Source organism: Salvelinus alpinus, chromosome 10 (assembly GCF_045679555.1).
Source record: "Salvelinus alpinus chromosome 10, SLU_Salpinus.1, whole genome shotgun sequence".
NCBI lineage: Eukaryota > Metazoa > Chordata > Actinopteri > Salmoniformes > Salmonidae > Salvelinus > Salvelinus alpinus.
In genome coordinates, this window is record NC_092095.1 from 5,410,531 (window position 1) to 5,438,030 (window position 27,500).

The following is a 27,500-nucleotide window of genomic DNA, read 5'->3' on the forward strand; positions in this document are numbered from 1 at the left end:
GATAGCTACCGTCAGGGAAAATGCACTTCCTATGAATGACATCTGGTTGTCTCACCTAGCTACCTTTAAAATGGACGCTAAGTCGCTCTGTAGTGTCTGCTAAATTAATAAAAATGTAATCTAACGAGCGGAAAGATAATGATTTATGGTTGTCTGAATAGATCTACTTCAAAAAAGGGATGGCGCACTACAGCCTAACTGCTGTAGATGTAACAGGTGCATGACGTATGGTTCAGCTGGCTGTCAGTCTCATTCAGCCGTCTATCCAACACCCAGACATAAACCCATAACTCCTAAAACCACGAGGCTTTCTGCCAACAACCTCTAAAACCTAGATCACACTGCAGACCTTGATGCACTAAATCAGTTTGCTTTTCCAAAATCCGTTTTGGAATACTGACTGTCCAAACAAGACAAAAAAAAAGTGACCAAATCGGACGTGTTGTCATAGTAACACCAGGTGTGGTGCTGACAAGGCTACGCTAGTTGTCATAGTAACGCCAGATGTGTGCACAGTGCTGTAGGCTGATTGGAGCACCACCACCTATCATTCAGAAAGTATGTAACTAAGGTGACAAAGTCCACCATGGACATTTCAATGTCATAGTGGAAGAACACAAAGCCTCAAAGGATAAAATGATCCAATTTTCAAAATTGGTCCTTTTTGGCTAGCCACGTCAGTTAGCTGGCTAGCCACGTCAGTTAGCTGGTTAGCTAGGCAGCTGTTTAGCACATGCAATAATTTGTAAACAATTAACAAGTCAATTAGCTACCACATGTTCTTCTCAAACTGTCAGAGTAGCTAGCAAGCAAGAAGATATGGCAAATAAAGTCTAAAAACCACTTGAGGGCAAATAAAATCAGATTTGACCGTTCAGACAAGTCGCATGGCCAGGAATCACCTACGAAGGTGGTTTAAAGTGTGGCTTGAAACATCAGATTCCATGTGCTTTTTGGCTGTTCAGACTGCAGGAAAAACAGATTAGAGATCGGTTTGAAACTGCCAACAATGTGAACAAGTCTCTCGTCAGCAGACTGCTCCGTCCTGACAGGATAAAACAGGATGTTCACAATCACAAAACTGCCCCCAATGTCTACATAGAGGACATTCGGAAAGTATTCAGACCCCTCGACTTTTTCCACTTTGTTACATTACAGCCTAATTCTAAAATGTATTAAATTGTATTTGTCTCAATCTAGACACAGTACCCCATAATGACAAACCAAAAACATGTTTAGAAATTTTTGCAAAAGTATAAATAAAAAAACAAATGTCACAATTACATAAGTAGTCATACCCATTACTCCGTACTTTCTGTTGAAACACCTTTGGCAGCAATCGAGCCTCGAGTCTTCTTGGGCATGACGCTACAAGCTTGGCACACCTGTATTTGGGGAGTTTCTCCCGTTCTTCTCGGCAGATTCTCTCAAGCTCTATCAGGTTGGCTGGGGAGCGTCGCTGCACAGCTATTTTCAGGTCTCTCCAGAGGCGTTGGCTCGGGATCATGTCCGGGCCACTCAAGGACATTCAGACACTTGTCCCGAAGCCACTCCTGCGTTGTCTTGGCTGTGTGCTTAGGGTCTTTGTCCTGTTGGAAGGTGAACCTTCGCCCCAGTCTGAGGTCCTGAGTGCTCTGGATCGCTGCACTTTGCTTAGTTCATCTTTCCCTCAATCCTGACTAGTCTCCCAGTCCCTGCCGCTGAAAAACATCCCCACAGCATGCTGCCACCAACATCGCCATGCTTCACCGTAGGGATGATACCAGGTTTCCTCCAGACGACACACTTGGCATTCAGGACAAAGAGTTGAAGCTTGGTTTCATCAGACCAGAGAATCTTGTTTCTCATGGTCAGAATCCTTCTTGCCAAACTCCAAGCAGGCTGTCATGTACCTTTCACTGAGGAGTGTCTTCCGCCTGGCTATTACCATGAAGGCCCTATTGGTGGAGTGCTGCAGAGATGGTTGTCCTTCTGGAAGATTCTCCCATCTCCACAGAGGAACTCTAGAGTTCTGTCAGACTGACCATCGGGTTCTTGGTCGCCTCCCTGACCAAGGCCCTTCTCCCCCCGACTGCTAAGTTTGGCCGGGCGGCGAGCTCTAGGAAGAGTCTTGGTGGTTCCAAACGTCTTCCATTTAAGAAAGACGGAGGCCACTGTTCTTGCAGACCTTTAATGTTGCAAAAAGTTTATGGTACCCTTCCCCAGATCTGTGCCTCGACACAATCTTGTCTCGTACCTCTATGGACAATTCCTTCAACCTCATGGCTTGATTTTTGCTCCAACTTGCACACTGTCAACTGTGGGACCTTATATAGACAGATGTGTGCCTTTCCAAATCATGTCCAATCAATTGAATTTACCACAGGTGGACTCCAATCAAGTTGTAGAAACATCTCAAGGATGATCAATGGAAACAGGATGCGCTCAATATCAATTCTCATAGCAAAGGGTCTAAAAATAGCAAAAATTTCTAAATAGCTGTTGTCGCTTTGTCATTACAGGATAGTGTTGAGATTAAAGATACATTTTAAAAAAATGTAATACATTTTGGAATAAGGCTGTAACGTAACAAAATGTGGATAAAGTCAAGGGGTCTAAATACTTTCCGAATGCACTGTACTGAATAGACAGACTAAAAAGTGCCCTGTGTGTACACGTACTGACTGCTGTCTGGATATTGATGGGGTTGTCTTTCAGTAAACACAGCACTCTGCACTCTCCAAACAGCACAGCCTTGCATTTGTTTACGTCCCAAAACAGTAGCTCTTGTAGATCTGTCCATTTCATTTAAAGACACCATCAGCTACTTTGCGTAGATCTCCCTCCAAGACCTGGCCGGTGACCACTATACATTACTGGCTATCGACTAGCCGTAAGTACCAGAGACTGTACCTTTAAGAGACGGCCATGGCCATGCGGAAGGCAAGGAGGCGGCAGGAGGAAGGATGACTAGAGTCCGGTGGGATTTAAACCCCACCGACAGATTAGCACGAGTCACAGCCTGAAACCTCAACTGTAACTACTATCCCAGCAGGAAATGCATCCAGACACTAAGCATGCGATCTCGTTGGGTTCGGCTAGGCGCCAGCTGAAGCATGCGGCTGCGTTGCACCATCCAGAGATATAAATAGGAAAAGGAGTTGTCACTATAGGATTAAGTCACTATGCATTAGCTGTACATGCAGTCACCATCCAGAGATGGTATTTCTAGGTCTGGGCAATGTGGCTGGTCATACCAGCATGTAGCGTGGAAAAGATCACATACAGAACATGGAGTACAGCCTCCAGAGAGACCCCTGCATTCGTCTGGTAACTCCCTGTCATGGGGGGGGGGGGGGGGATCTGGTAGCTAGATGGTCCTGGAAGGTGTCGAAGCAGTTCTCTCTAGGCTTCTATAGTAGTATTACCCATATGGACTGAACAAAAACATAAAAATTAACGATTTTACTGAGTTACAGTTCATAAGGAAATCCGTCAATTGAACTAAATGAATTAGGCCCTAATCTATGGATGTCACATGACTGGGCAGTGGGCAGCCATGGGTGGGTCAATCAGAATGAGTTTTTCCACACAAAAGGGCTTTATGACAGAAATACTCCTCGGTTTCCTCAGCTGTCTGGTCTCAGATGATGCAGATGCCGGATGTGTTATTGTTTTATTGTCCCCAGCACAAGGTGCACATGTGTAATGATGCTGTTTAATCAGCTCCTTGATATGCCACACCTGGGGATGGCGGTGTAATGCAAAAGTTCTGCTTTGGCGGTCTATTGCATGGTTTGCCCTGATATCAGTAGAGATGACCGCTCTGTACCGGTACCCCCTGTATAATACCCTGTATATAGCCTCCACATTGACTCTGTACTGGTACCCCCTGTATATAACCCCGCTATTGTAATTTACTGCTGTTCTTTAATTATTTGTTATTCTTATCTTAATTTATTAGTATTTTCTTAAAACGCCCCACTCCGGAGGCGCGCACACCACCCACCACTTCGAGTATATTACTCGCTAATGTTCAGTCTCTGGATAATGAAGTTGACGAGCTCAGGACGAGGATCTCCTTCCAGAGAAACATTAGGAATTGTAACATACTGTTTTTATTTTCCTTTATTTAAGTCAGTTAAGAACAAATTCTTATTTTCAATGACGGCCTAGGAACAGTGGGTTAACTTCTTTGGGACAGGGGGGGGGTCAGTATTGAGTAGCTTGGATAAAAAGGTGCCCAGAGAAAACTGCCTGCTACTCAGTCCTAAAAGCTAGAATATGCATATAATTAGTAGATTTGGATAGAAAATACTCTGAAGTTTCTAAAACTGTTTGAATGATGTCTGAGTATAACAGAACTCATATGGCAGGCAAAAACCTGAGAAAAAATCCAACCAGGAAGTGGGAAATCTGAGGTTTGTAGTGTTTCAACTCTTTGCCTATCCAAGATAGTGGAAATGGGGTCATGTTGCACTTCCCAGGGCTTCCACTAGATGTCAACAGTCTATAGAACCTTGTTTGATGCTTCTACTATAAAGGAGGGGGGAATGAGAGGGGATTGAGTCAGAGGTCTGGCAGAGTGCCATGACCTGGCCACGCACATTCACATGAGAGGTATCTTGCGTTCCATAGCATTTCTGAAGACAAAGGAATTCTCCGGTTGGAACATTATTGAAGATTTATGATTAAAAAATCCTAAAGACTGATTCTATACTTAGTTTGACATGTTTCTACGGACTGTATTATGACTGTCTGAACTTTCGCCTGGACCTGCCCGCGCATCGTCAGTTTGGATTGTGTACTAAACACACGAACAAAAGGAGATGTTTGGACATAAACGATGGTCTTTATCAAACAAATTTATTGTGGAACTGGGATTCCTGGGAGTGCATTCTGATGAAGATCATCAAAAGGTAAGTGAATATTTATAATGCTATTTCTGACTTTGTTGACTCCACAACATGGCGGATATCTGTATGGCTTGTTTGGGCTCTGAGCTCTGTACTCAGATTATTGCATGGTGTGCTTTTTCAGTAAAGCTTTTTTTTTTTTTATCTGACACAGCGGTTGCTTTAAGGAGAAGTTTATCTAAAGTGTCATGCATAACACATGTATTTTCATCAACATTTATAATGAGTATTTCTGTAAATTGATGTGGCTCTCTGCAAAATCCCCGGAAGTTTTGGAAGCAAAACATTACTGAACATAACGCGCCAATGTAAACAGATTTTTGGATATAAATATGAACTTTACCGAACAAAAAACATGTATTGTGTAACATTAAGTCCTATGAGTGTCATCTGATGAAGATCATCAAAGGTTAGTGATTAATTTTATCTCTATTTCTGCTTTTTGTGACTCCTCTCTTTGGCTGGAAAAATGGCTGTGTTTTTCTGTGGCTATGTACTGACCTAACAATTGTTTGGTGTGCTTTTGTCGTAAAACCTTTTTGAAATCTGACACGTTGGCTGGATTCACAACAAGTGTAGCTTTAATTTGGTGTATTGCATGTGTGATTTCATGAAAGTTAAATTTTTAATAGTAATTTATTTGAATTTGGCGCTCTGCATGTTTCACTGGATGTTGGCCATGCGCTGAACAAGGTGCTAGCGTCCCACATATCCCAGAGAGGTTAACTGCATTGTTCAGGGGCAGGATGACAGATTTTTACCAGATTCGAGATCCAGCAACCTCTCGGCCCAACACTCTAACTACTAGGCTACCTGCCGCCCCGATGTTTCATGGAAACGTGGCTCTCTCGGGATATACGCTCTGAGTCCGTTCAGCCAGTTGGCCTCAGTTCATCGCGCAGACAGGAATAAATATCTCCCGGGAAGAAGGGTGGGGGTTTCAGTGAAACATACAGGAACTCAAGCCCTTTCGTTAACCCGACCTAGAATTCCTCACAAGCAAATGCCGACCGTATTATCTCCCAAGATATTCTTCGGTTATCGTCACGGCCGTGTATATGCCCCCTCAAGCCGATACCACGACGGCCCTCAAAAGAACTTCACTGGACTTTATGCAATCTGGAAACCATATATCCTGAGGCCGCAATTATTGTAGCTGGGGATTTTAAAGTAAATTTGAGAAAAACATTACCAAACTTCTGTCAAAACATTGACTAACACTCGACCACTGCTGAAACACTCGCGCTGCTGAAACACTCTGCTACACCACTGCTACGCCAACAAGGCCCTCCCCCACCCTCCCATTGGCAAATCTGATCATGACTCCATTCTGCTCCTCCCTTCCTATTAGGCAGAAACTCAAACAGGAAGTACCCGTGCTAAGGACTATTCAATGCTGGTCTGACCAATCAGAAATCCATGCTTCGTAATTGTTTTGATCACGCGGACTGGGATATGTTCCGGGTAGCCTCCGTTAAATAAACTGATACTTCTATTATCTACTATCAGGAAGTGTATAGGAGATGTTGTACTATTAAAACTTATCCTAACCGGAAGCCGCACATAGATGGAAGCATTAATGCAAAACAAAGTGCGAACCATCGCATTTAACCAAGGCAGGGTGACTGGGAATATGGATGAATACAAATAGAGTAGTTATCCCTCAATAAGGCAATCAAACAGGCAAAACGTCAGTAGAGAGACAAAGTGGAGTCACAATTCAACGGCTCAGACAAGACGTGTGGGGCAGGTTCTACAGACAATCACGGATTACAGAAAACCAGCCACGTCACGGAAACAGACGTCTTGCTTCCGGACAAGAACAGTCACCGCTTTGAGGATAATACAGTGCCACAGACACGGACTGTGGGCTCTTCTCCGTGGCCATTTAAGCGTGTTAACCCTCACAAGGCTGCCAGCCCAGATGGCATCCCTAGCCGCATCCTCAGAGCATTCGTATTTACAGTTGAAGTCGGAAGTTTACATCCACTTAGGTTGGAGTCATTAAAACTCGTTTTCAACCAATCCACAAATGTATTGTTAAACTATAGTTTTGGCAAGTCGGTTAGGATATCTACTTTTTGCATGACACAGGTAATTTATTCAACGATTGTTTACAGACAGATTATTTCACTTATAATTCACTGTATCACAATTCCAGTGGGTCAGAAATGTACATACACTAAGTTGACTGTGTCTTTAAACAGCTTGGAAAATTCCAGAAAATGATGTCATGGCTTTAGAAGCTTCTGATAGGCTAATTGACATAATTTGAGTCAATTGGAGGTGTACCTGTGGATGTATTTCAAGGCCTACCCACAAACTCAGTGCCTCTTTGCTTGAAGGTACCACGTTCATCTGTACAAACAATAGTAGGCAAGTATAAACACCATGGGACCACGCAGCCGTCATACTGCTCAGGAAGGAGACGCGTTCTGTCTCCTAGAGATGAATGTACTGTGGTGTGCGAAAAGTGCAAATCAATCCCAGAACAACAGCAAAGGACCTTGTGAAGATGAGGTACTGCTTGCGTCAGTTACCTGATGTGGAATAGAGTTCCATGTAGTCATGGCTCTATGTAGTACTGTGTCCCTCCCATGGTCTGTTCTGCTGGCTGGAGTGTTTACGGACATATTCAATCTCTCCCTATCCCAGTCTGCTGTCCTCCACTTGCTTCAAGATGGCCACCATTGTTCCTGTTCTCAAGAAGGCAAAGGTAAATGGACTAAATGACTATTGCCCTGTAGCACTCACTTCTGTCATCATGAAGTGCTTTGAGAGACTTGTCAAGGATCATATCACCTCCACCTTACCTGTCACCCTAGACCCACTTCAATTTGCTTACCGCCCCAATAGATCCACAGACGATGTATTCGCCATCACACTGCATTGTCTCATCTGGACAAGAGGAATACCTATGTAAGAATGCTGTTCATTGACTATAGCTCTGAATTCAACACCATAGTACCCTCCAAGCTTATCAATAAGCTCAGCATTAAGCTGGAGACCCTGGGTCTCAACGCCGCCCTGTGCAACTGGGTCCTGGACTTTGACGGGCCGCCCCCAGGTGGTGAAGGTAGGAAACAACATCTCCACCCCACTGATCCTCAACACTGGGGCCCCACAAGGGTGCGTTCTCAGCCCCTTCCTGTACTCCCTGTTCACTGAGTGGCCAAGCACACCTCCAACTCAATCATCAAGTTTGCAGACGACAACAGTAGTAAGCTTGATTACCAACAATGACGAGACGGCCTACAGGGAGGAGGTGAGGGCCCTCGGAGTGTGGTGTCAGGAAAACAACCTCACACTCAACGTCAACATAACAAAGGAGATGATCGTGGACTTCAGGAAACAGCAGAGGGAGCACCCCCCTATCCACATCGACGGGACAGTAGTGGAGAAGGTGGAAAGTTTTAAGTTCCTCGGCGTACACATCACAGACAAACTGAATTGGTCCACCCACATAGACAGCGTGGTGAAGAAGGCGCAGCAGCGCCTCTTCAACCTGAGGAGGCTGAAGAAATTTGGCTCGTCACCCAGAACCCCCTCACCCAGAACTTTTACAGATGCACAATTGAGAGCATCCTGTCGGGCTGCATCACAGCCTGGTACGGCAACTGCACCTGATGTCACAGGAAGTACAACAACCACCCGAGCTACTGCCTGTTCACCCCGCTATCCTCCAGAAGGCGAGGTCAGTACAGGTGCATCAAAGCAGGGACCGAGAGACTGAAAAACAGCTTCCATCTCAAGGCCATCAGACTGTTAAACAGCCATCACTTACTCAGAGGTGGCTGCCTACATACAGACTTGAAATCACTAGTCATTTTAATAATGCTTACACATCTTGCATTACTCATCTCATATGGATATACTGTATTCTATATTTCTTAATCTATGCTGCTCATCCAAGTATTTTTATATTCTTAATTCCATTCCTTTATATTGTGTGAATTGTTAGATATTACTGCACTGTTGGAGAAGCACAAGCATTTCTCTACACCCACAGTAACATCTGCTAAACACGTGTATGTGACAAGCACAATGTGATTTGACTAAGCCCTACAGTCCACCAAGTCACACCACGACATGAGTCCTTTAAAAACAGCACACCAACAGCTGAGCAACCTTTTCTCAGAAGAGGCTCCACACACACACACACACACACACACACACACACACACACAAACACACACAGTGGAAAAATCTACATTTGGAGGTGTCCCAGTCCACCAGTCGAACCACGACACAAGGACTGAATGTATTCATTGTGCACTAGGAGATGGACCTGTAACATGTGGCTAGTCCATTTATTGTACATGGTACAGAACAGGAACAAGAGGATCTTTATGTAGGCTACGTGTTCTACAGCACAGCGCTCTCCCAGGCCTCCATTTCCCCCCCCAATTTCCCCGCAGCCCCCCCATTTCCCCCTATTCTCCCCCCATTTCCCCCCAGCCCACTATTGCCCCCCCCTTCCCCCCCAGCCCCCTATTGCCCCCCAGCCCCCCCATTTCCCCCCAGCCCCCTATTTCCCCCCCCAGCCCCCTATGCCCCCCCAGCCCCCCAGCCCACTATTGCCCCCAGCCCCCTATTTCCCCCCCCAGCCCACTATTTCCCCCCCCAGCCCACTATTGCCCCCCCCCAGCCCACTATTGCCCCCCCCCCCCAGCCCCCTATTTCCCCCCCAGCCCCCTATTGCCCCCCAGCCCACTATTGCCCCCAGCCCACTATTGCCCCCAGCCCACTATTGCCCCCCCCCCAAGCCCACTATTGCCCCCCAGCCCCCCATCCCCCTATTTCCCCCCCCAGCCCACTATTGCCACCCAGCCCACTATTGCCCCCCAGCCCCCTATTTCCCCCCCCCCCCAGCCCCCTATGCCCCCCCAGCCCACTATGCCCCCCCCAGCCCCCTATTCCCCCCCCCAGCCCCCTATTGCCCCCCCCCAGCCCCCCCCAGCCCACTATTCCCCCCCAGCCCTAGATACTCCCCTTGAGGCTTTCCTCTAGCAGAGCGCATCCATAGAGTTAATATGGAGTTAACACGGGCCCCGTTTCATTTAGAGGGGATGAACAGGGCTCAGCAGGGATGTAGCACTTCCCCAGTATACCTGAACCACAGGTCTACAGATAGGGTTCGGGTTAGCCTCAGGGAAGTCCAAGATCAGACCTGGACGGCGTGCAGTACAAAGAGGAAATTGAATAGAGGCGCCCCGGCCCATGACTGGAAGAGTCTGTCATCTCTCCTGAACCATTTCATCACTCAGATATAGGTGGTTCTGTTGGTTAGCCAGCGCTATAGTCAGTTTAAAAATGAGGCATAATGATGGACTTGACTATGTAAGCATGAGTAAATCATGTTGTTTTCAGAGGAACTGCAAGTCACAGCTACAGTGCAACATGAAAAAAGACCGTCGCTGGCTAAAAATACTGCAGCGTTAGCCAATTAGCATCCCCCACAACCTGCTAGCATATCGCTAGGCCATTCATGTGGCATTCAAGAGCACAGGGAATCCAGGGGGTTTAGAAAACAGTCTGAGGAGCGAGAGTCTGACACACACACAGCTTCAAATAACAAGATAAGTAACAAGATAGCCTGACATTTGATAATGACGCACCAGGCTCCTCCCACACAGCTAGTGTGGTCTATGCTGCCCTACCAAGCAAAAAGGTAGTAACTGCTCACAGTGGGCTGTAGTCTATAGTCTATAGTGGGCTGTAGTTTGTAGTCTATAGTGGGCTGTAGTCTATGCTGCCCTACCAAGCAAAAAGGTAGTAACTGCTCATAGTGTGAAACTGAGAGAAATGCCTTTTATTGACCTCGGTTTCACAGTAACTTTATGCGGTTACTGCTAACATGACCCCCATGTTCTCCTGAACACAACAGAGGCAAGATACTTGTTCACACGATTCAGCATGTATTTAATGGAGCCGACATTACATTAACTCATTTAAGACCAAATGAGTTCGTTACTGCCTTTTTGCCTGGTAGGGCAGTACGAAGAGACGGCATTCTTGGTAGACATAAAAATTAAAATGGGTAGTTGGTTTTTTCAGAGGTCCAGGTTTCTCCAGCCCAGACAGACACTAGATTCTGCTGTGTGATACCAGCCCAGACACACTAGATTCTCCTGTGTGATACCAGCCCAGACAGACACTAGATTCTCCTGTGTGATACCAGCCCAGACACTAGATTCTCCTGTGTGATACCAGCCCAGACAGACACTAGATTCTCCTGTGTGATACCAGCCCAGACAGACACTAGATTCTGCTGTGTGATACCAGCCCAGACAAACACTAGATTCTGCTGTGTGATACCAGCCCAGACACACTAGATTCTCCTGTGTGATACCAGCCCAGACACACTAGATTCTCCTGTGTGATACCAGCCCAGACAGACACTAGATTCTCCTGTGTGATACCAGCCCAGACAGACACTAGATTCTCCTGTGTGATACCAGCCCAGACACTAGATTCTCCTGTGTGATACCAGCCCAGACAGACACTAGATTCTCCTGTGTGATACCAGCCCAGACAGACACTAGATTATGCTGTGTGATACCAGCCCAGACAGACACTAGATTCTGCTGTGTGATACCAGCCCAGACAGACACACTAGATTCTGCTGTGTGATACCAGCCCAGACAGACACACTAGATTCTGCTGTGTGATACCAGCCCAGACAGACACTAGATTCTCCTGTGTGATACCAGCCCAGACAGACACTAGATTCTCCTGTGTGATACCAGCCCAGACACACTAGATTCTCCTGTGTGATACCAGCCCAGACAGACACTAGATTCTCCTGTGTGATACCAGCCCAGACACTAGATTCTGCTGTGTGATACCAGCCCAGACAGACACACTAGATTCTGCTGTGTGATACCAGCCCAGACAGACACACTAGATTCTGCTGTGTGATACCAGCCCAGACAGACACACTAGATTCTGCTGTGTGATACCAGCCCAGACAGACACACTAGATTCTGCTGTGTGATACCAGCCCAGACACTAGATTCTCCTGTGTGATACCAGCCCAGACACTAGATTCTCCTGTGTGATTCCAGCCCAGACAGACACTAGATTCTCCTGTGTGATACCAGCCCAGACACACTAGATTCTCCTGTGTGATACCAGCCCAGACACACTAGATTCTCCTGTGTGATACCAGCCCAGACACTAGATTCTCCTGTGTGATACCAGCCCAGACACTAGATTCTCCTGTGTGATACCAGCCCAGACAGAGACACTAGATTCTCCTGTGTGATACCAGCCCAGACAGAGACACTAGATTCCTGCCAACAGTCACTTCAGTCCGCCAGAATGAGTCCGCTCTTGAAAGCACGTGGCACTATTAAGCAAACTAATTGGTGTCCCGAACCATAGATGGAATATTTTAGCCATATTAGAGAGAGCTGCTTCACGGATTCATTGTTCTGATGAGGGTGGACAGCTGCTAGCTTCACTGAGCTAGTCAGACTAACGGCAATATGTTCCTGTTTAAAAGGGATTATTAATGTGTTATTGCAGAGTACATACAGGAAGCAGTGTGTTTTTGTTTGCAATAGGCCCAAAAGTCTATTTTTCCAAAGTTAAAACTGTAGCATATTCAAACATGCGTTAAAATATCCAGTTTAAGTCTTCCTATTGTGGATGAGGACACGTTAGTACCAACAGGTTTGGTACAATTACTACGTGTCCCCTGACGACTGATCAGTACAAACCAGAACTGCTTTCAAGTCTGCCCTCCCTCAAATAGTGTAATTTAGCTCCATTCTAACGAAGTGACTTCCCAAACTGGGTCTCTATGCTTATAAAACACTGTAAAAACAAGGTCTTTCATGAAATTGGGCATTGTTCTCAATCTAAACCTGCTGAATTCACCATGATGTTCTCTGAACGCTCTGAAGTGCCATTAGAGAGAGAGAGAGAGAGACTGCTAGGATGCCGGCTCCATTTATATAATGGCCTGCCAACAGGTTGCCTGAAGACCCACATTGAATTTGACTTCAGGTAGAATTTGTCAACCACGCTGACTACAACAGGTGTAGTAGACCTTACCATGAAATGCTTACTTACAAGCCCTTAACCAACAATGTAGTTCCAGAAATATTTACTAAATAAACTAAAGTTAAAAACAATTGTAACAAGAAAATGACAATAACAAGACTATATACAGGGAGTGTATCGGTACCGAGTCAATGTGCGGGGATACAGGTTAGTCGAGGTCATTTGTGGAGTGACTATGCATAGATAATAAACAGCGAGTAGCAGCAGTGTCAAAACAAAGGGGGAGGCGTTTGGAAAGTTCTCACAACCGTTACAAACCAGAAAGCTGAATAGAATGATAGATTACCGGCTGTCCGTGTGGTTGGTCCTTCTGCAGGAAGGAGAGAAAAGATCCACGACTAGTGTAGTCAACCCCACCGTCGGTATGCTGGTCTGTATACAGTTTGGATTTCTGGCTCTTATTTTCAATTCGCACGTGACAAACACTTCCACGTTATGGCCGGGCCTAACCGAACGGCAAACACTTCCACGTTATGGCCGAGCCTAACCGAACGACAAACACTTCCACGTTATGGCCGAGCCTAACGGCAAACACTTCCACGTTATGGCCTAACCGAACGGTAAACGCTTCCACGTTATGGCCGGGCCTAACCGAACGGTAAACACTTCCACGTTATGGCCGGGCCTAACCGAACGGTAAACACTTCCACGTTATGGCCTAACCGAACGGTAAACACTTCCACGTTATGGCCGGGCCTAACGGCAAACACTTCCACGTTATGGCCGGGCCTAACCGAACGGTAAACACTTCCACGTTATGGCCGAGCCTAACCGAACGGCAAACACTTCCACGTTATGGCCGAGCCTAACGGTAAACACTTCCACGTTATGGCCGAGCCTAATCGAACGGTAAACACTTCCACGTTATGGCCGGGCCTAACCGAACGGTAAACACTTCCACGTTATGGCCGGGCCTAACGGGAAACACTTCCACGTTATGGCCTAACGGCAAACACTTCCACGTTATGGCCGGGCCTAACGGCAAACACTTCCACGTTATGGCCGGGCCTAACCGAACGGTAAACACTTCCACGTTATGGCCGGGCCTAACGGCAAACACTTCCACGTTATGGCCGGGCCTAACGGCAAACACTTCCACGTTATGGCCGGGCCTAACGGCAAACACTTCCACGTTATGGCCTAACCGAACGGTAAACACTTCCACGTTATGGCCGGGCCTAACCGAACGGTAAACACTTCCACGTTATGGCCGGGCCTAACGGCAAACACTTCCACGTTATGGCCGGGCCTAACGGCAAACACTTCCACGTTATGGCCGGGCCTAACCGAACGGTAAACACTTCCACGTTATGGCCGGGCCTAACGGCAAACACTTCCACGTTATGGCCGGGCCTAACCGAACGGTAAACACTTCCACGTTATGGCCGGGCCTAACCGAACGGTAAACACTTCCACGTTATGGCCTAACCGAACGGTAAACACTTCCACGTTATGGCCGGGCCTAACGGCAAACACTTCCACGTTATGGCCGGGCCTAACCGAACGGTAAACACTTCCACGTTATGGCCGAGCCTAACCGAACGGCAAACACTTCCACGTTATGGCCGAGCCTAACGGCAAACACTTCCACGTTATGGCCGAGCCTAATCGAACGGTAAACACTTCCACGTTATGGCCGGGCCTAACCGAACGGTAAACACTTCCACGTTATGGCCGGGCCTAACGGCAAACACTTCCACGTTATGGCCTAACGGCAAACACTTCCACGTTATGGCCGGGCCTAACCGAACGGTAAACACTTCCACGTTATGGCCGGGCCTAACCGAACGGTAAACACTTCCACGTTATGGCCGGGCCTAACGGCAAACACTTCCACGTTATGGCCGGGCCTAACGGCAAACACTTCCACGTTATGGCCTAACCGAACGGTAAACACTTCCACGTTATGGCCGGGCCTAACCGAACGGTAAACACTTCCACGTTATGGCCGGGCCTAACGGCAAACACTTCCACGTTATGGCCGGGCCTAACGGCAAACACTTCCACGTTATGGCCGGGCCTAACCGAACGGTAAACACTTCCACGTTATGGTCGAGCCTAACCGAACGGTAAACACTTCCACGTTATGGCCGGGCCTAACGGCAAACACTTCCACGTTATGGCCGGGCCTAACCGAACGGTAAACACTTCCACGTTATGGCCGGGCCTAACCGAACGGTAAACACTTCCACGTTATGGCCGGGCCTAACGGCAAACACTTCCACGTTATGGCCGAGCCTAACCGAACGGCAAACACTTCCACGTTATGGCCGGACCTAACCGAACGGCAAACACTTCCACGTTATGGCCGGGCCTAACCGAACGGTAAACACTTCCACGTTATGGCCGAGCCTAACCGAACGGTAAACACTTCCACGTTATGGCCGGGCCTAACCGAACGGCAAACACTTCCACGTTATGGCCGGGCCTAACCGAACGGCAAACACTTCCACGTTATGGCCGGGCCTAACGGCAAACACTTCCACGTTATGGCCGGGCCTAACCGAACGGCAAACACTTCCACGTTATGGCCGGGCCTAACCGAACGGCAAACACTTCCACGTTATGGCCGAGCCTAACGGCAAACACTTCCACGTTATGGCCGAGCCTAACGGCAAACACTTCCACGTTATGGCCGAGCCTAACGGCAAACACTTCCACGTTATGGCCGAGCCTAACGGCAAACACTTCCACGTTAAGGCCGAGCCGAGCCTAACGGCAAACACTTCCACGTTATGGCCGAGCCTAACTGAACGGCAAAAACTTCCAGCTGATTGCAAGGAAACCTGCATCGGTCGACTACATTTGGCAATTTGTTAAATTTTTTATTTAGCTAGGCAAGTCAGTTAAGAACAAATTCTTATTTATAATGACGGCCTGGGCCCTATGGGACTTCCAACAACGGCTGGTTGTGATACAGCCTGGAATCGAACCAGGGTCTGTAATGATGCCTCTTGCACTGAGATGCAGTGCCTTAGACCGCTGCGCCACTCGGGAGTCAGAGTGCATCACTTGCAATGAGTCAGATTGGATTTTCAATCAACAGCCTACCTGCGCCACAGAAGGTCACCACTTTCCTGTGGATCCCATCTCCATCAGAACAGCAACCAGTAAAGTGTCATTATAAATTGTACTCGACATTCTGCCCTGTAGAGACCGTTCACAGAGACTTCTTTCAGACGGATCTCCATGGTAACAGTGATGTTTAGGCAAGCCGACTACTGACGTACGTGCATAGCAGCCATTTACAGGAGTAGTAGGGATGAGTCTTAAAATGGGCCTGGACATAAGTAGTGGCCTGTACAGAACAGGGGTAGCATTTCAGCCTGGGGCTGTAGCCAAGACAGAGGTTACTATTCACCAGGGGTCTCACGGGATGTGCAGGGTTAATGTCAGCCAGTGCCCGGCTCAAATTCATCCCCGCCCTGTAGAGCCCCTCAGAATAACTCCCAGGGTTAGAGAGAGGCGGTGTCGTGACAGGACCCTGTGTTCAGACTTTAAGCTTGATAAAGACCTTACTTAGAGGAAAAGTCACCCCCACCCCTCCCTCCCGTAGCCCGTAAAACACCTCAGAATAACTCCCAGGGTTAGAGAGAGGCGGTGTCGTGACAGGACCCTGTGTTGATAAAGACCCGTTTGACGTATGTAGATTGAGCTATTTAAAAATGTTTCAACCGCGAACACTAGAAATGGACTGCAGACTGCTAGCATCCAACCTACACAACAGCAGACTGCTAGCATCCAACCTACAGAACAGCAGACTGCTAGCATCCAACCTACAGAACAGCAGACTGCTAGCATCCAACCTACAGAACGGCAGACTGCTAGCATCCAACCTACAGAACAGCAGACTGCTAGCATCCAACCTACAGAACGGCAGACTGCTAGCATCCAACCTACACAACAGCAGACTGCTAGCATCCAACCTACAGAACAGCAGACTGCTAGCATCCAACCTACAGAACAGCAGACTGCTAGCATCCAACCTACAGAACGGCAGACTGCTAGCATCCAACCTACAGAACGGCAGACTGGTAGCATCCAACCTACAGAACGGCAGACTGCTAGCATCCAACCTACAGAACAGCAGACTGCTAGCATCCAACCTACAGAACGGCAGACTGCTAGCATCCAACCTACAGAACGGCAGACTGCTAGCATCCAACCTACAGAACGGCAGACTGCTAGCATCCAACCTACAGAACGGCAGACTGCTAGCATCCAACCTACAGAACGGCAGACTGCTAGCATCCAACCTACAGAACGGCAGACTGCTAGCATCCAACCTACAGAACGGCAGACTGCTAGCATCCAACCTACAGAACAGCAGACTGCTAGCATCCAACCTACAGAACAGCAGACTGGTAGCATCCAACCTACAGAACAGCAGACTGCTAGCATCCAACCTACAGAACGGCAGACTGCTAGCATCCAACCTACAGAACGGCAGACTGCTAGCATCCAACCTACAGAACGGCAGACTGCTAGCATCCAACCTACAGAACAGCAGACTGCTAGCATCCAACCTACAGAACAGCAGACTGCTAGCATCCAACCTACAGAACAGCAGACTGCTAGCATCCAACCTACAGAACGGCAGACTGCTAGCATCCAACCTACAGAACAGCAGACTGCTAGCATCCAACCTACAGAACAGCAGACTGCTAGCATCCAACCTACAGAACAGCAGACTGCTAGCATCCAACCTACAGAACAGCAGACTGCTAGCATCCAACCTACAGAACAGCAGACTGCTAGCATCCAACCTACAGAACGGCAGACTGCTAGCATCCAACCTACAGAACAGCAGACTGCTAGCATCCAACCTACAGAACAGCAGACTGCTAGCATCCAACCTACAGAACAGCAGACTGCTAGCATCCAACCTACAGAACGGCAGACTGCTAGCATCCAACCTACAGAACGGCAGACTGCTAGCATCCAACCTACAGAACAGCAGACTGCTAGCATCCAACCTACAGAACGGCAGACTGCTAGCATCCAACCTACAGAACGGCAGACTGCTAGCATCCAACCTACAGAACAGCAGACTGCTAGCATCCAACCTACAGAACAGCAGACTGCTAGCATCCAACCTACAGAACAGCAGACTGCTAGCATCCAACCTACAGAACGGCAGACTGCTAGCATCCAACCTACAGAACGGCAGACTGCTAGCATCCAACCTACAGAACGGCAGACTGCTAGCATCCAACCTACAGAACAGCAGACTGCTAGCATCCAACCTACAGAACAGCAGACTGCTAGCATCCAACCTACAGAACAGCAGACTGCTAGCATCCAACCTACAGAACGGCAGACTGCTAGCATCCAACCTACAGAACAGCAGACTGCTAGCATCCAACCTACAGAACAGCAGACTGCTAGCATCCAACCTACAGAACAGCAGACTGCTAGCATCCAACCTACAGAACAGCAGACTGCTAGCATCCAACCTACAGAACAGCAGACTGCTAGCATCCAACCTACAGAACGGCAGACTGCTAGCATCCAACCTACAGAACAGCAGACTGCTAGCATCCAACCTACAGAACAGCAGACTGCTAGCATCCAACCTACAGAACAGCAGACTGCTAGCATCCAACCTACAGAACGGCAGACTGCTAGCATCCAACCTACAGAACGGCAGACTGCTAGCATCCAACCTACAGAACAGCAGACTGCTAGCATCCAACCTACAGAACGGCAGACTGCTAGCATCCAACCTACAGAACGGCAGACTGGTAGCATCCAACCTACAGAACGGCAGACTGCTAGCATCCAACCTACAGAACGGCAGACTGCTAGCATCCAACCTACAGAACGGCAGACTGCTAGCATCCAACCTACAGAACGGCAGACTGCTAGCATCCAACCTACAGAACAGCAGACTGCTAGCATCCAACCTACAGAACGGCAGACTGCTAGCATCCAACCTACAGAACAACAGACAGCTAGAGGCCAACCTACAGAACGGCAGACTGCTAGCATCCAACCTACAGAACAGCAGACTGCTAGAGGCCAGCCACGACCCAATAGGAAATACCACAGATATTTGGAATGCTGCACATATTGCCTCTACATAGTTGGAAAAGCAGCACATTTAATACCAGCAGACCATGGAAACACTACTCCGATATGCTGCAAGACCTACCAGCAGACCATGGAAACACTACTCCGATATGCTGCAAGACCTACCAGCAGACCATGGAAACACTACTCCGATATGCTGCAAGACCTACCAGCAGACCATGGAAACACTACTCCGATATGCTGTAAGACCTACCAGCAGACCATGGAAACACTACTCCGATATGCTGCAAGACCTACCAGCAGACCATGGAAACACTACTCCGATATGCTGCAAGACCTACCAGCAGACCATGGAAACACTACTCCGATATGCTGCAAGACCTACCAGCAGACCATGGAAACACTACTCCGATATGCTGCAAGACCTACCAGCAGACCATGGAAACACTACTCCGATATGCTGCAAGACCTACCAGCAGACCATGGAAACACTACTCCGATATGCTGCAAGACCTACCAGCAGACCATGGAAACACTACTCCGATATGCTGCAAGACCTACCAGCAGACCATGGAAACACTACTCCGATATGCTGCAAGACCTACCAGCAGACCATGGAAACACTACTCCGATATGCTGCAAGACCTACCAGCAGACCATGGAAACACTACTCCGATATGCTGCAAGACCTACCAGCAGACCATGGAAACACTACTCCGATATGCTGCAAGACCTACCAGCAGACCATGGAAACACTACTCCGATATGCTGCAAGACCTACCAGCAGACCATGGAAACACTACTCCGATATGCTGCAAGACCTACCAGCAGACCATGGAAACACTACTCCGATATGCTGCAAGACCTACCAGCAGACCATGGAAACACTACTCCGATATGCTGCAAGACCTACCAGCAGACCATGGAAACACTACTCCGATATGCTGCAAGACCTACCAGCAGACCATGGAAACACTACTCCGATATGCTGCAAGACCTACCAGCAGACCATGGAAACACTACTCCGATATGCTGCAAGACCTACCAGCAGACCATGGAAACACTACTCCGATATGCTGCAAGACCTACCAGCAGACCATGGAAACACTACTCCGATATGCTGCAAGACCTACCAGCAGACCATGGAAACACTACTCCGATATGCTCCAAGACCTACCAGCAGACCATGGAAACACTACTCCGATATGCTGCAAGACCTACCAGCAGACCATGGAAACACTACTCCGATATGCTCCAAGACCTACCAGCAGACCATGGAAACACTACTCCGATATGCTCCAAGACCTACCAGCAGACCATGGAAACATAAATAAGTTCTGATGAACTTCACAGGGGGTGAAAAGTCACGGTGAGCTTGATGCTCCTTTCCAATAAATATCAAGGGTCTGATTTTGGTGACATGATGATCGACGACGGCTGCCGTTTGACCAGTAAAAGGAAACACCATGTGCCAGCGGTTGGCCAGAGTACAGGTGCCACATGGCCACTTGAGTAAATAGACCACCAATTTGGTTTTCCAGGAAATTCTGTCTCTGACATCCATTTTGTTTCCAGTATGAGGGTGAAGGAAATGTATCTTTGATCACAGACATAACATTCTCAAATGAAAGGAAATCACAAAAAGCTCTGACACGTACCATCAAAGCTGCCGTGTTCTGTGCAGTACTGGAGCAGTTTGCTGTACGTCTCGTCGGAAGGCCGGAACACGAACACGCCGGAGTTGAAACAGTCTGGCCAGCCGGGGTCCGGGGCCGCAGACAGCTCCTCTCTGTCAAACAACTCATCTATGTTCTGTACCACCTGCAACAAACACATACAGGTGAACTATACCGTACCAGGAGGAGGGTGTACAAATCAACACCAACTGTGTCTCACCAGTGTGTCTACATCCATGAAGGTCAGAGTATTGTGTGTGTCTCACCAGTGTGTCTGCATCCATGACGGTCAGAGTATTGTGTGCATCTCACCAGTGTGTCTACATCCATGAAGGTCAGAGTATTGTGTGTGTCTCACCAGTGTGTCTACATCCATGAAGGTCAGAGTATTGTGTGTGTCTCACCAGTGTGTCTGCGTCCATGACGGTCAGAGTATTGTGTGTCTCACCAGTGTGTCTGCATCTATGAAGGTCAGAGTATTGTGTGTGTCTCACCAGTGTGTCTGTGTCCATGAAGGTCGGAGTATTGTGTGTGTCTCACCAGTGTGTCTGCGTCCATGAAGGTCAGAGTATTGTGTGTGTCTCACCAGTGTGTCTGTGTCCATGAAGGTCAGAGTATTGTGTGTGTCTCACCAGTGTGTCTGCGTCCATGAAGGTCAGAGTATTGTGTGTGTCTCACCAGTGTCTCTGCGTCCATGACGGTCAGAGTATTGTGTGTGTCTCACCAGTGTGTCTGCGTCCATGAAGGTCAGAGTATTGTGTGTGTCTCACCAGTGTGTCTGCATCCATGAAGGTCAGAGTATTGTGTGTGTCTCACCAGTGTGTCTGTGTCCATGACGGTCAGAGTATTGTGTGTGTCTCACCAGTGTCTCTGCGTCCATGACGGTCAGAGTATTGTGTGTGTCTCACCAGTGTGTCTGCGTCCATGAAGGTCAGAGTATTGTGTGTGTCTCACCAGTGTGTCTGCATCCATGACGGTCAGAGTATTGTGTGCATCTCACCAGTGTGTCTGCGTCCATGAAGGTCGGAGTATTGTGTGCATCTCACCAGTGTGTCTGCGTCCATGAAGACACATTTGGAATAGTGTGTAAGGGTCCAGCAGCGTAGCTTGGTGAAGGTGACTCCCAGGTCAGGTCTCTTCATCAGGGCCAGGTGAGCGGAGTCTCCGCTGTCCAACACATCCACCAACAGGACCTCGTCAAAGATCTTGTGAAGAACTCCTCTGGTGGTGGTAGGAAGAAGAGAAGGAGCGAGGAGCGAGAGGAGGAGGGCGGGAAGGAGAGAGAGAAGGCGGCGCAGGACAGTTTGGGAAACCCTGGATTAGAATATGTTGGCGAGACGGCATATCATGCCAACAATTCTGCGTGTGGGAGATGAAGAGCATGTTTGATCAAGCCCCAGAACATCATCTCCAACAGGTCTAGGATCAGATCTTCGACAGCAACGTTAGAAGGTCATAGGTTACACTAACCAGCTGAGGGCATCGTAATGCTCCAGCGTCACTCTAGGACATCATAACAGTCGTCACTGGGAAGTGAAAAAGGTTCTTACTTGCAGGGGTCAGAGACGTGGGATCCGATCATCACCACCAGCTTCCTGGTTGTCTTGTGGTTCCTCAGGGACTTGCCCAGGACCATGGCTCCTCTGGCATAGTTGTCATTGGTCGCCAACGTCACAAAAGCCTGGTCTGGGTGGGGACATAACTTATTAATAAAAACCTGGACATTATGTTAAGTTAAAACGGTGTGAATCCATCAGAGTTAAATTGACTTCATTGCTATTACCAACTCCACAGGTAGACAACCCTGTTCCTGTGCCGCGGGTAGAGCAGGGGTAGACAACCCTGTTCCTGGAGTGCTGCAGGACCCTAGAGCAGGGGTAGACAACCCTGTTCCTGTGCCGCGGGTACTGCAGGATGTTGTTCCAACTAGGCACCACACCTGACCAACGGAGCTGTTTGATCAGTTCAGTGATTGACTAAAGTCAACACACCTGGTCTTCCAGGTTGATTAAATCAAAACCATTATGTGCCTGAGGCACTCCAGGACCAGCGCTGTCTAAACATGCCCTACTCTACTCAAACCTTCCCCCCAGAAAAACTGCTTTGTAAAGCCTGACTCAATGATCCATCTCATAACTGGGGTGTCAAAACAAAGGCCTTAGTGTTCGTATGTATGAAGACCGTAACATTACGTCAGTGAGGGAGTCCAACGATCTGTGGCAGCAGTTGTTTTAACAACGTCACCAATGCCAGCACGTCACACAGAATGGCCAAGGGTTCCATGTCAACTTTGCCAAACGGGAAAGTCTATAAATTGCCCATAAACTCAAGTCTCAACAATGGACTGATTGTAAGATGGCAAAGGACAAAATAGAATCATGTTATTATAACGCCAAAATGTAAACCCTGGCAGTTAATATCAGCAGCCTTGACGAGCCAGTAAATCAACAGTAGTCACTACACCTGTCCTGAACAATCCCCTGGGTACAGTAGTCACTAGAGTTGTTCCTGAACAATCCCCTGGGTACAGTAGTCACTAGAGTTGGTCCTGAACAATCCCCTGGGTGCAGTAGTCACTAGAGTTGGTCCTGAACAATCCCCTGGGTACAGTAGTCACTACACCTGTCCTGAACAATCCCCTGGGTGCAGTAGTCACTAGAGTTGGTCCTGAACAATCCCCTGGGTGCAGTAGTCACTAGAGTTGGTCCTGAACAATCCCCTGGGTACAGTAGTCACTACACCTGTCCTGAACAATCCCCTGGGTGCAGTAGTCACTAGAGTTGGTCCTGAACAATCCCCTGGGTGCAGTAGTCACTAGAGTTGGTCCTGAACAATCCCCTGGGTACAGTAGTCACTACACCTGTCCTGAACAATCCCCTGGGTGCAGTAGTCACTAGAGTTGGTCCTGAACAATCCCCTGGGTACAGTAGTCACTACACCTGTCCTGAATAATCCCCTGGGTGCAGTAGTCACTACACCTGTCCTGAACAATCCCCTGGGTACAGTAGTCACTACACCTGTCCTGAACAATCCCCTGGGTACAGTAGTCACTACACCTGTCCTGAACAATCCCCTGGGTGCAGTAGTCACTAGAGTTGGTCCTGAACAATCCCCTGGGTACAGTAGTCACTACACCTGTCCTGAACAATCCCCTGGGTGCAGTAGTCACTAGAGTTGGTCCTGAACAATCCCCGGGGTGCAGTAGTCACTAGAGTTGGTCCTGAACAATCCCCTGGGTACAGTAGTCACTACACCTGTCCTGAACAATCCCCTGGGTGCAGTAGTCACTAGAGTTGGTCCTGAACAATCCCCTGGGTACAGTAGTCACTAGAGTTGGTCCTGAACAATCCCCTGGGTGCAGTAGTCACTAGAGTTGGTCCTGAACAATCCCCGGGGTACAGTAGTCACTAGAGTTGGTCCTGAACAATCCCCTGGGTACAGTAGTCACTAGAGTTGGTCCTGAACAATCCCCTGGGTGCAGTAGTCACTAGAGTTGGTCCTGAACAATCCCCTGGGTACAGTAGTCACTAGAGTTGGTCCTGAACAATCCCCTGGGTGCAGTAGTCACTAGAGCTGGTCCTGAACAATCCCCTGGGTGCAGTAGTCACTAGAGTTGGTCCTGAACAATCCCCTGGGTGCAGTAGTCACTAGAGTTGGTCCTGAACAATCCCCATGGGTGCAGTAGTCACTAGAGTTGGTCCTGAACAATCCTCTGGGTGCAGTAGTCACTAAAGTTGGTCCTGAACAATCCCCTGGGTGCAGTAGTCACTAGAGTTGGTCCTGAACAATCCCCTGGGTGCAGTAGTCACTAGAGTTGGTCCTGAACAATCCCCATGGGTACAGTAGTCACTAGAGTTGTTCCTGAACAATCCCCTGGGTGCAGTAGTCACTAGAGTTGGTCCTGAACAATCCCCTGGGTGCAGTAGTCACTAGAGTTGGTCCTGAACAATCCCCTGGGTACAGTAGTCACTAGAGTTGGTCCTGAACAATCCCCTGGGTGCAATAGTCACTAGAGTTGGTCCTGAACAATCCCCTGGGTGCAGTAGTCACTAGAGTTGTTCCTGAACAATCCCCTGGGTGCAGTAGTCACTAGAGTTGGTCCTGAACAATCCCCTGGGTACAGTAGTCACTAGAGTTGGTCCTGAACAATCCCCTGGGTACAGTAGTCACTAGAGTTGGGCTTGGGGGCCAACTGGATAACAGCCGGTAAAAAGAAGCCATTGGATGCAAAACCTTTAACAGTCTTCAGATCCCAAACCAGGCACAGTGACGGCTAGATGAAGAAACGTCATTGTAATGTTTTCCAACTCTACCTCGCTCCCAAGAAAATATCTGATATTAAATTATAAGCAAATAAAACGTGGCCATCAAAAGTAGTCAGACGCCTGTTCTACTGAGTCACTGTTATTCGCCACATTTAAATTCACACTTGAAGAAATGCCATTTGATAAGCGACATGACACTGTACATGGCCCCCTGCTATACAAGTCGTCAGCTATAGAAAGACTAATTCAGTAATGGACTAGAAGAGCCTAACGTTATTCCTTATATAGTCCAAGGTCCTGACATGTCCGGTTTAGAGGGAAATTGGCTCTGGCAGCCAAAAAACACCATCTAAAACATGAATCCATTCTTAATTGCGGTATCATTCTAAAAAAACAAAAAACAAAGCACCCTACTTTCAAATCACATCAAAATAATTCCACTAAATCTAAATATAGCCTGTTGTAACAGATTTCAACGGTTTCAGCCAACAGTATTTGTCAATGACGTGGCGTCTGTCTTCCGTATACACACACAGGTAGGTGTTAGCACATGGCGTTAGGACATGGCGTCAGGACATGGCGTCAGGACATGGCGTCAGGACATGCAGATCTCAGTCTACCGTTGTCCTTAAACAAGCGATATAACACGGAGACGTGGCTGTGTGGGAACCCCAACCCTGGAAGAGGTGCCTAGTAGTTCAACTTCCTGTTTTTAGAAAACCATTTCTCGCTGATATGAAAGATTCTTTCGGTAAGGTTTGGAAACGTAAGGTGATGCGTTTTAATGTTCATAACGAGCGTCGGGGGAACTTAAAAACGCCACCGGCCAGAAGATATTATCGTCAATAGGCACTAAAGTTAGCTTCTATGAATGGTTTACATAAAGACATCCTGCTGGCCTTTAGGCTTCAACCCACAGAAACTGAACAAAAATATAAAGATGCAACACAGTGTGTTGGTCCAATTGTTCATGAGCTGAAATTGTTAAAATCAACAAAATGCTTCTCAAACATTTTGGCCACAAATTTGTTTACATCCTTGTTACTGAGCATTTCTCCTTTGTCAAGATAATCCATCCACCTGACAAGTGTGGCATATCTAGAAGCTGATTAAACAGCAGGATCATTACACAGGTGCACCTTGTGCTGGGGACAATAAAAGGTCACTAAAATGTGCAGTTGTCACAACACAATGCCACCGATGTTTCAAGGATCTGCACACAATTCCTAGAAGCTGAAAATGTCCCTGTTCTTCAATGGCCTGCATACTCAGACAAGTCCCCCATTGAGCAAGTTCGGGATGCTCCGGATTGACGTGTACAACAGCGTGTTCCAGTTCCTGCCAATATCCAGCAACTTCACACAGCCATTGAGGAGTGGGACAACATTCCACAGGCCACAATCAACAGCCTGATCAACTCTGAAGGAGACGTGGCAATACTGCACGAGGCAAATTGTGGTCACACCAAACACCGACTGATTTGAGCCACGCCCATTCATATATATATATATATTTAAGTATTTGGTACCAATGCATATCTGTATTCGCAGTCATGTGAAATCCATAGATTGGGGCCTAATGAACACATTTCAATTGACTGATTTCCTTATGTGAACTAACTCAGTAAAATCTTTGACATTTTTGCGTTCGTATTTGTGTTCAGTACAGATGAAGATTTAATGTCACCGCCACTCTTAGAAAGGCAGATGACCAAGGGATGACTTGCAACTTTCGGAAATCATGAGGACAGACAGGACATCGGGTTTCACTATTGACATTTTGCCAGATACATTTATAACTGTCATATTGGCGGGGGGGGGGAGGGGGCACTGTGCATTACATTTCGGAATATAATATCACAAAACACTGTAGGTACTTTAAGTTCAGAGAGTCACCAAGTTAGGACATTGAGTTTAACATGGAACACGAATTAAATGAATAAATTACACTTCTAGTGGTCCACAGCGAAGTGTCCTCTAGGAACAGTGCGCAGCCTACGTGCGAACGTGTTCCTACTAAGACGAGACTGATGTGGCTGTCAACACAACTGGGAACTCGGATAAATAATCATGACCTAAGATCTTTAGGTTGGAAAGTGGGAACTAGTAAGAGGCCAGAGTTCACGACTTGGACTTCAGAGTGGGGTCACCGTTCAAAATCAGATCGTTGTTTTTCCTTCTTTCTCGAGTTCCCAGTGTGCTTTGAACGCGGCATGGTCAACAGCAAAACTAAATGACCCGATAATTACATCCGTGATCCACACAATTACATCCGCAAAACGTGAATTGATAAGATTGTATTAGAAAACATGCGTTGATGGGAAGTGGAAAAGAGACTCCATTTTAAAATGTCAGTATTGCCACTTTCTTGAGTCAACGATTGCACTTCCTTGATATTAAACAACAAACCAAGCTGTAAGTTTGTCAAAGTGCCCGTCATCCCCAATCATGTAGGCCTACATACCAATTGTTGTAGTCGGGATACTTAGTAACACACTGACTGACAGTCCGAACAATCATGAATAGTTTCTTTGTTTCGCCCGTGGCTGCCACAGCGAAACT

General features: G+C 47.7%; 1 protein-coding gene across 1 annotated transcript in view; it reads right to left on the minus strand.

Annotated features, from left to right (window-relative positions):
- LOC139531468 (glycogenin-1-like) overlaps positions 1 to 27,500 on the minus strand; it is a 52,371-nt gene that overhangs the window by 24,661 nt on the left and 210 nt on the right. The window contains exons 2-4 of the mRNA XM_071327941.1: positions 22,225 to 22,360; positions 21,721 to 21,895; positions 20,657 to 20,819 (exon numbers count right to left, since the gene is read on the minus strand). Of these exons, the coding sequence (XP_071184042.1) occupies positions 20,657 to 20,819; positions 21,721 to 21,895; positions 22,225 to 22,360 (474 nt within the window). The remainder of the gene's footprint in view (positions 1 to 20,656; positions 20,820 to 21,720; positions 21,896 to 22,224; positions 22,361 to 27,500) is intronic.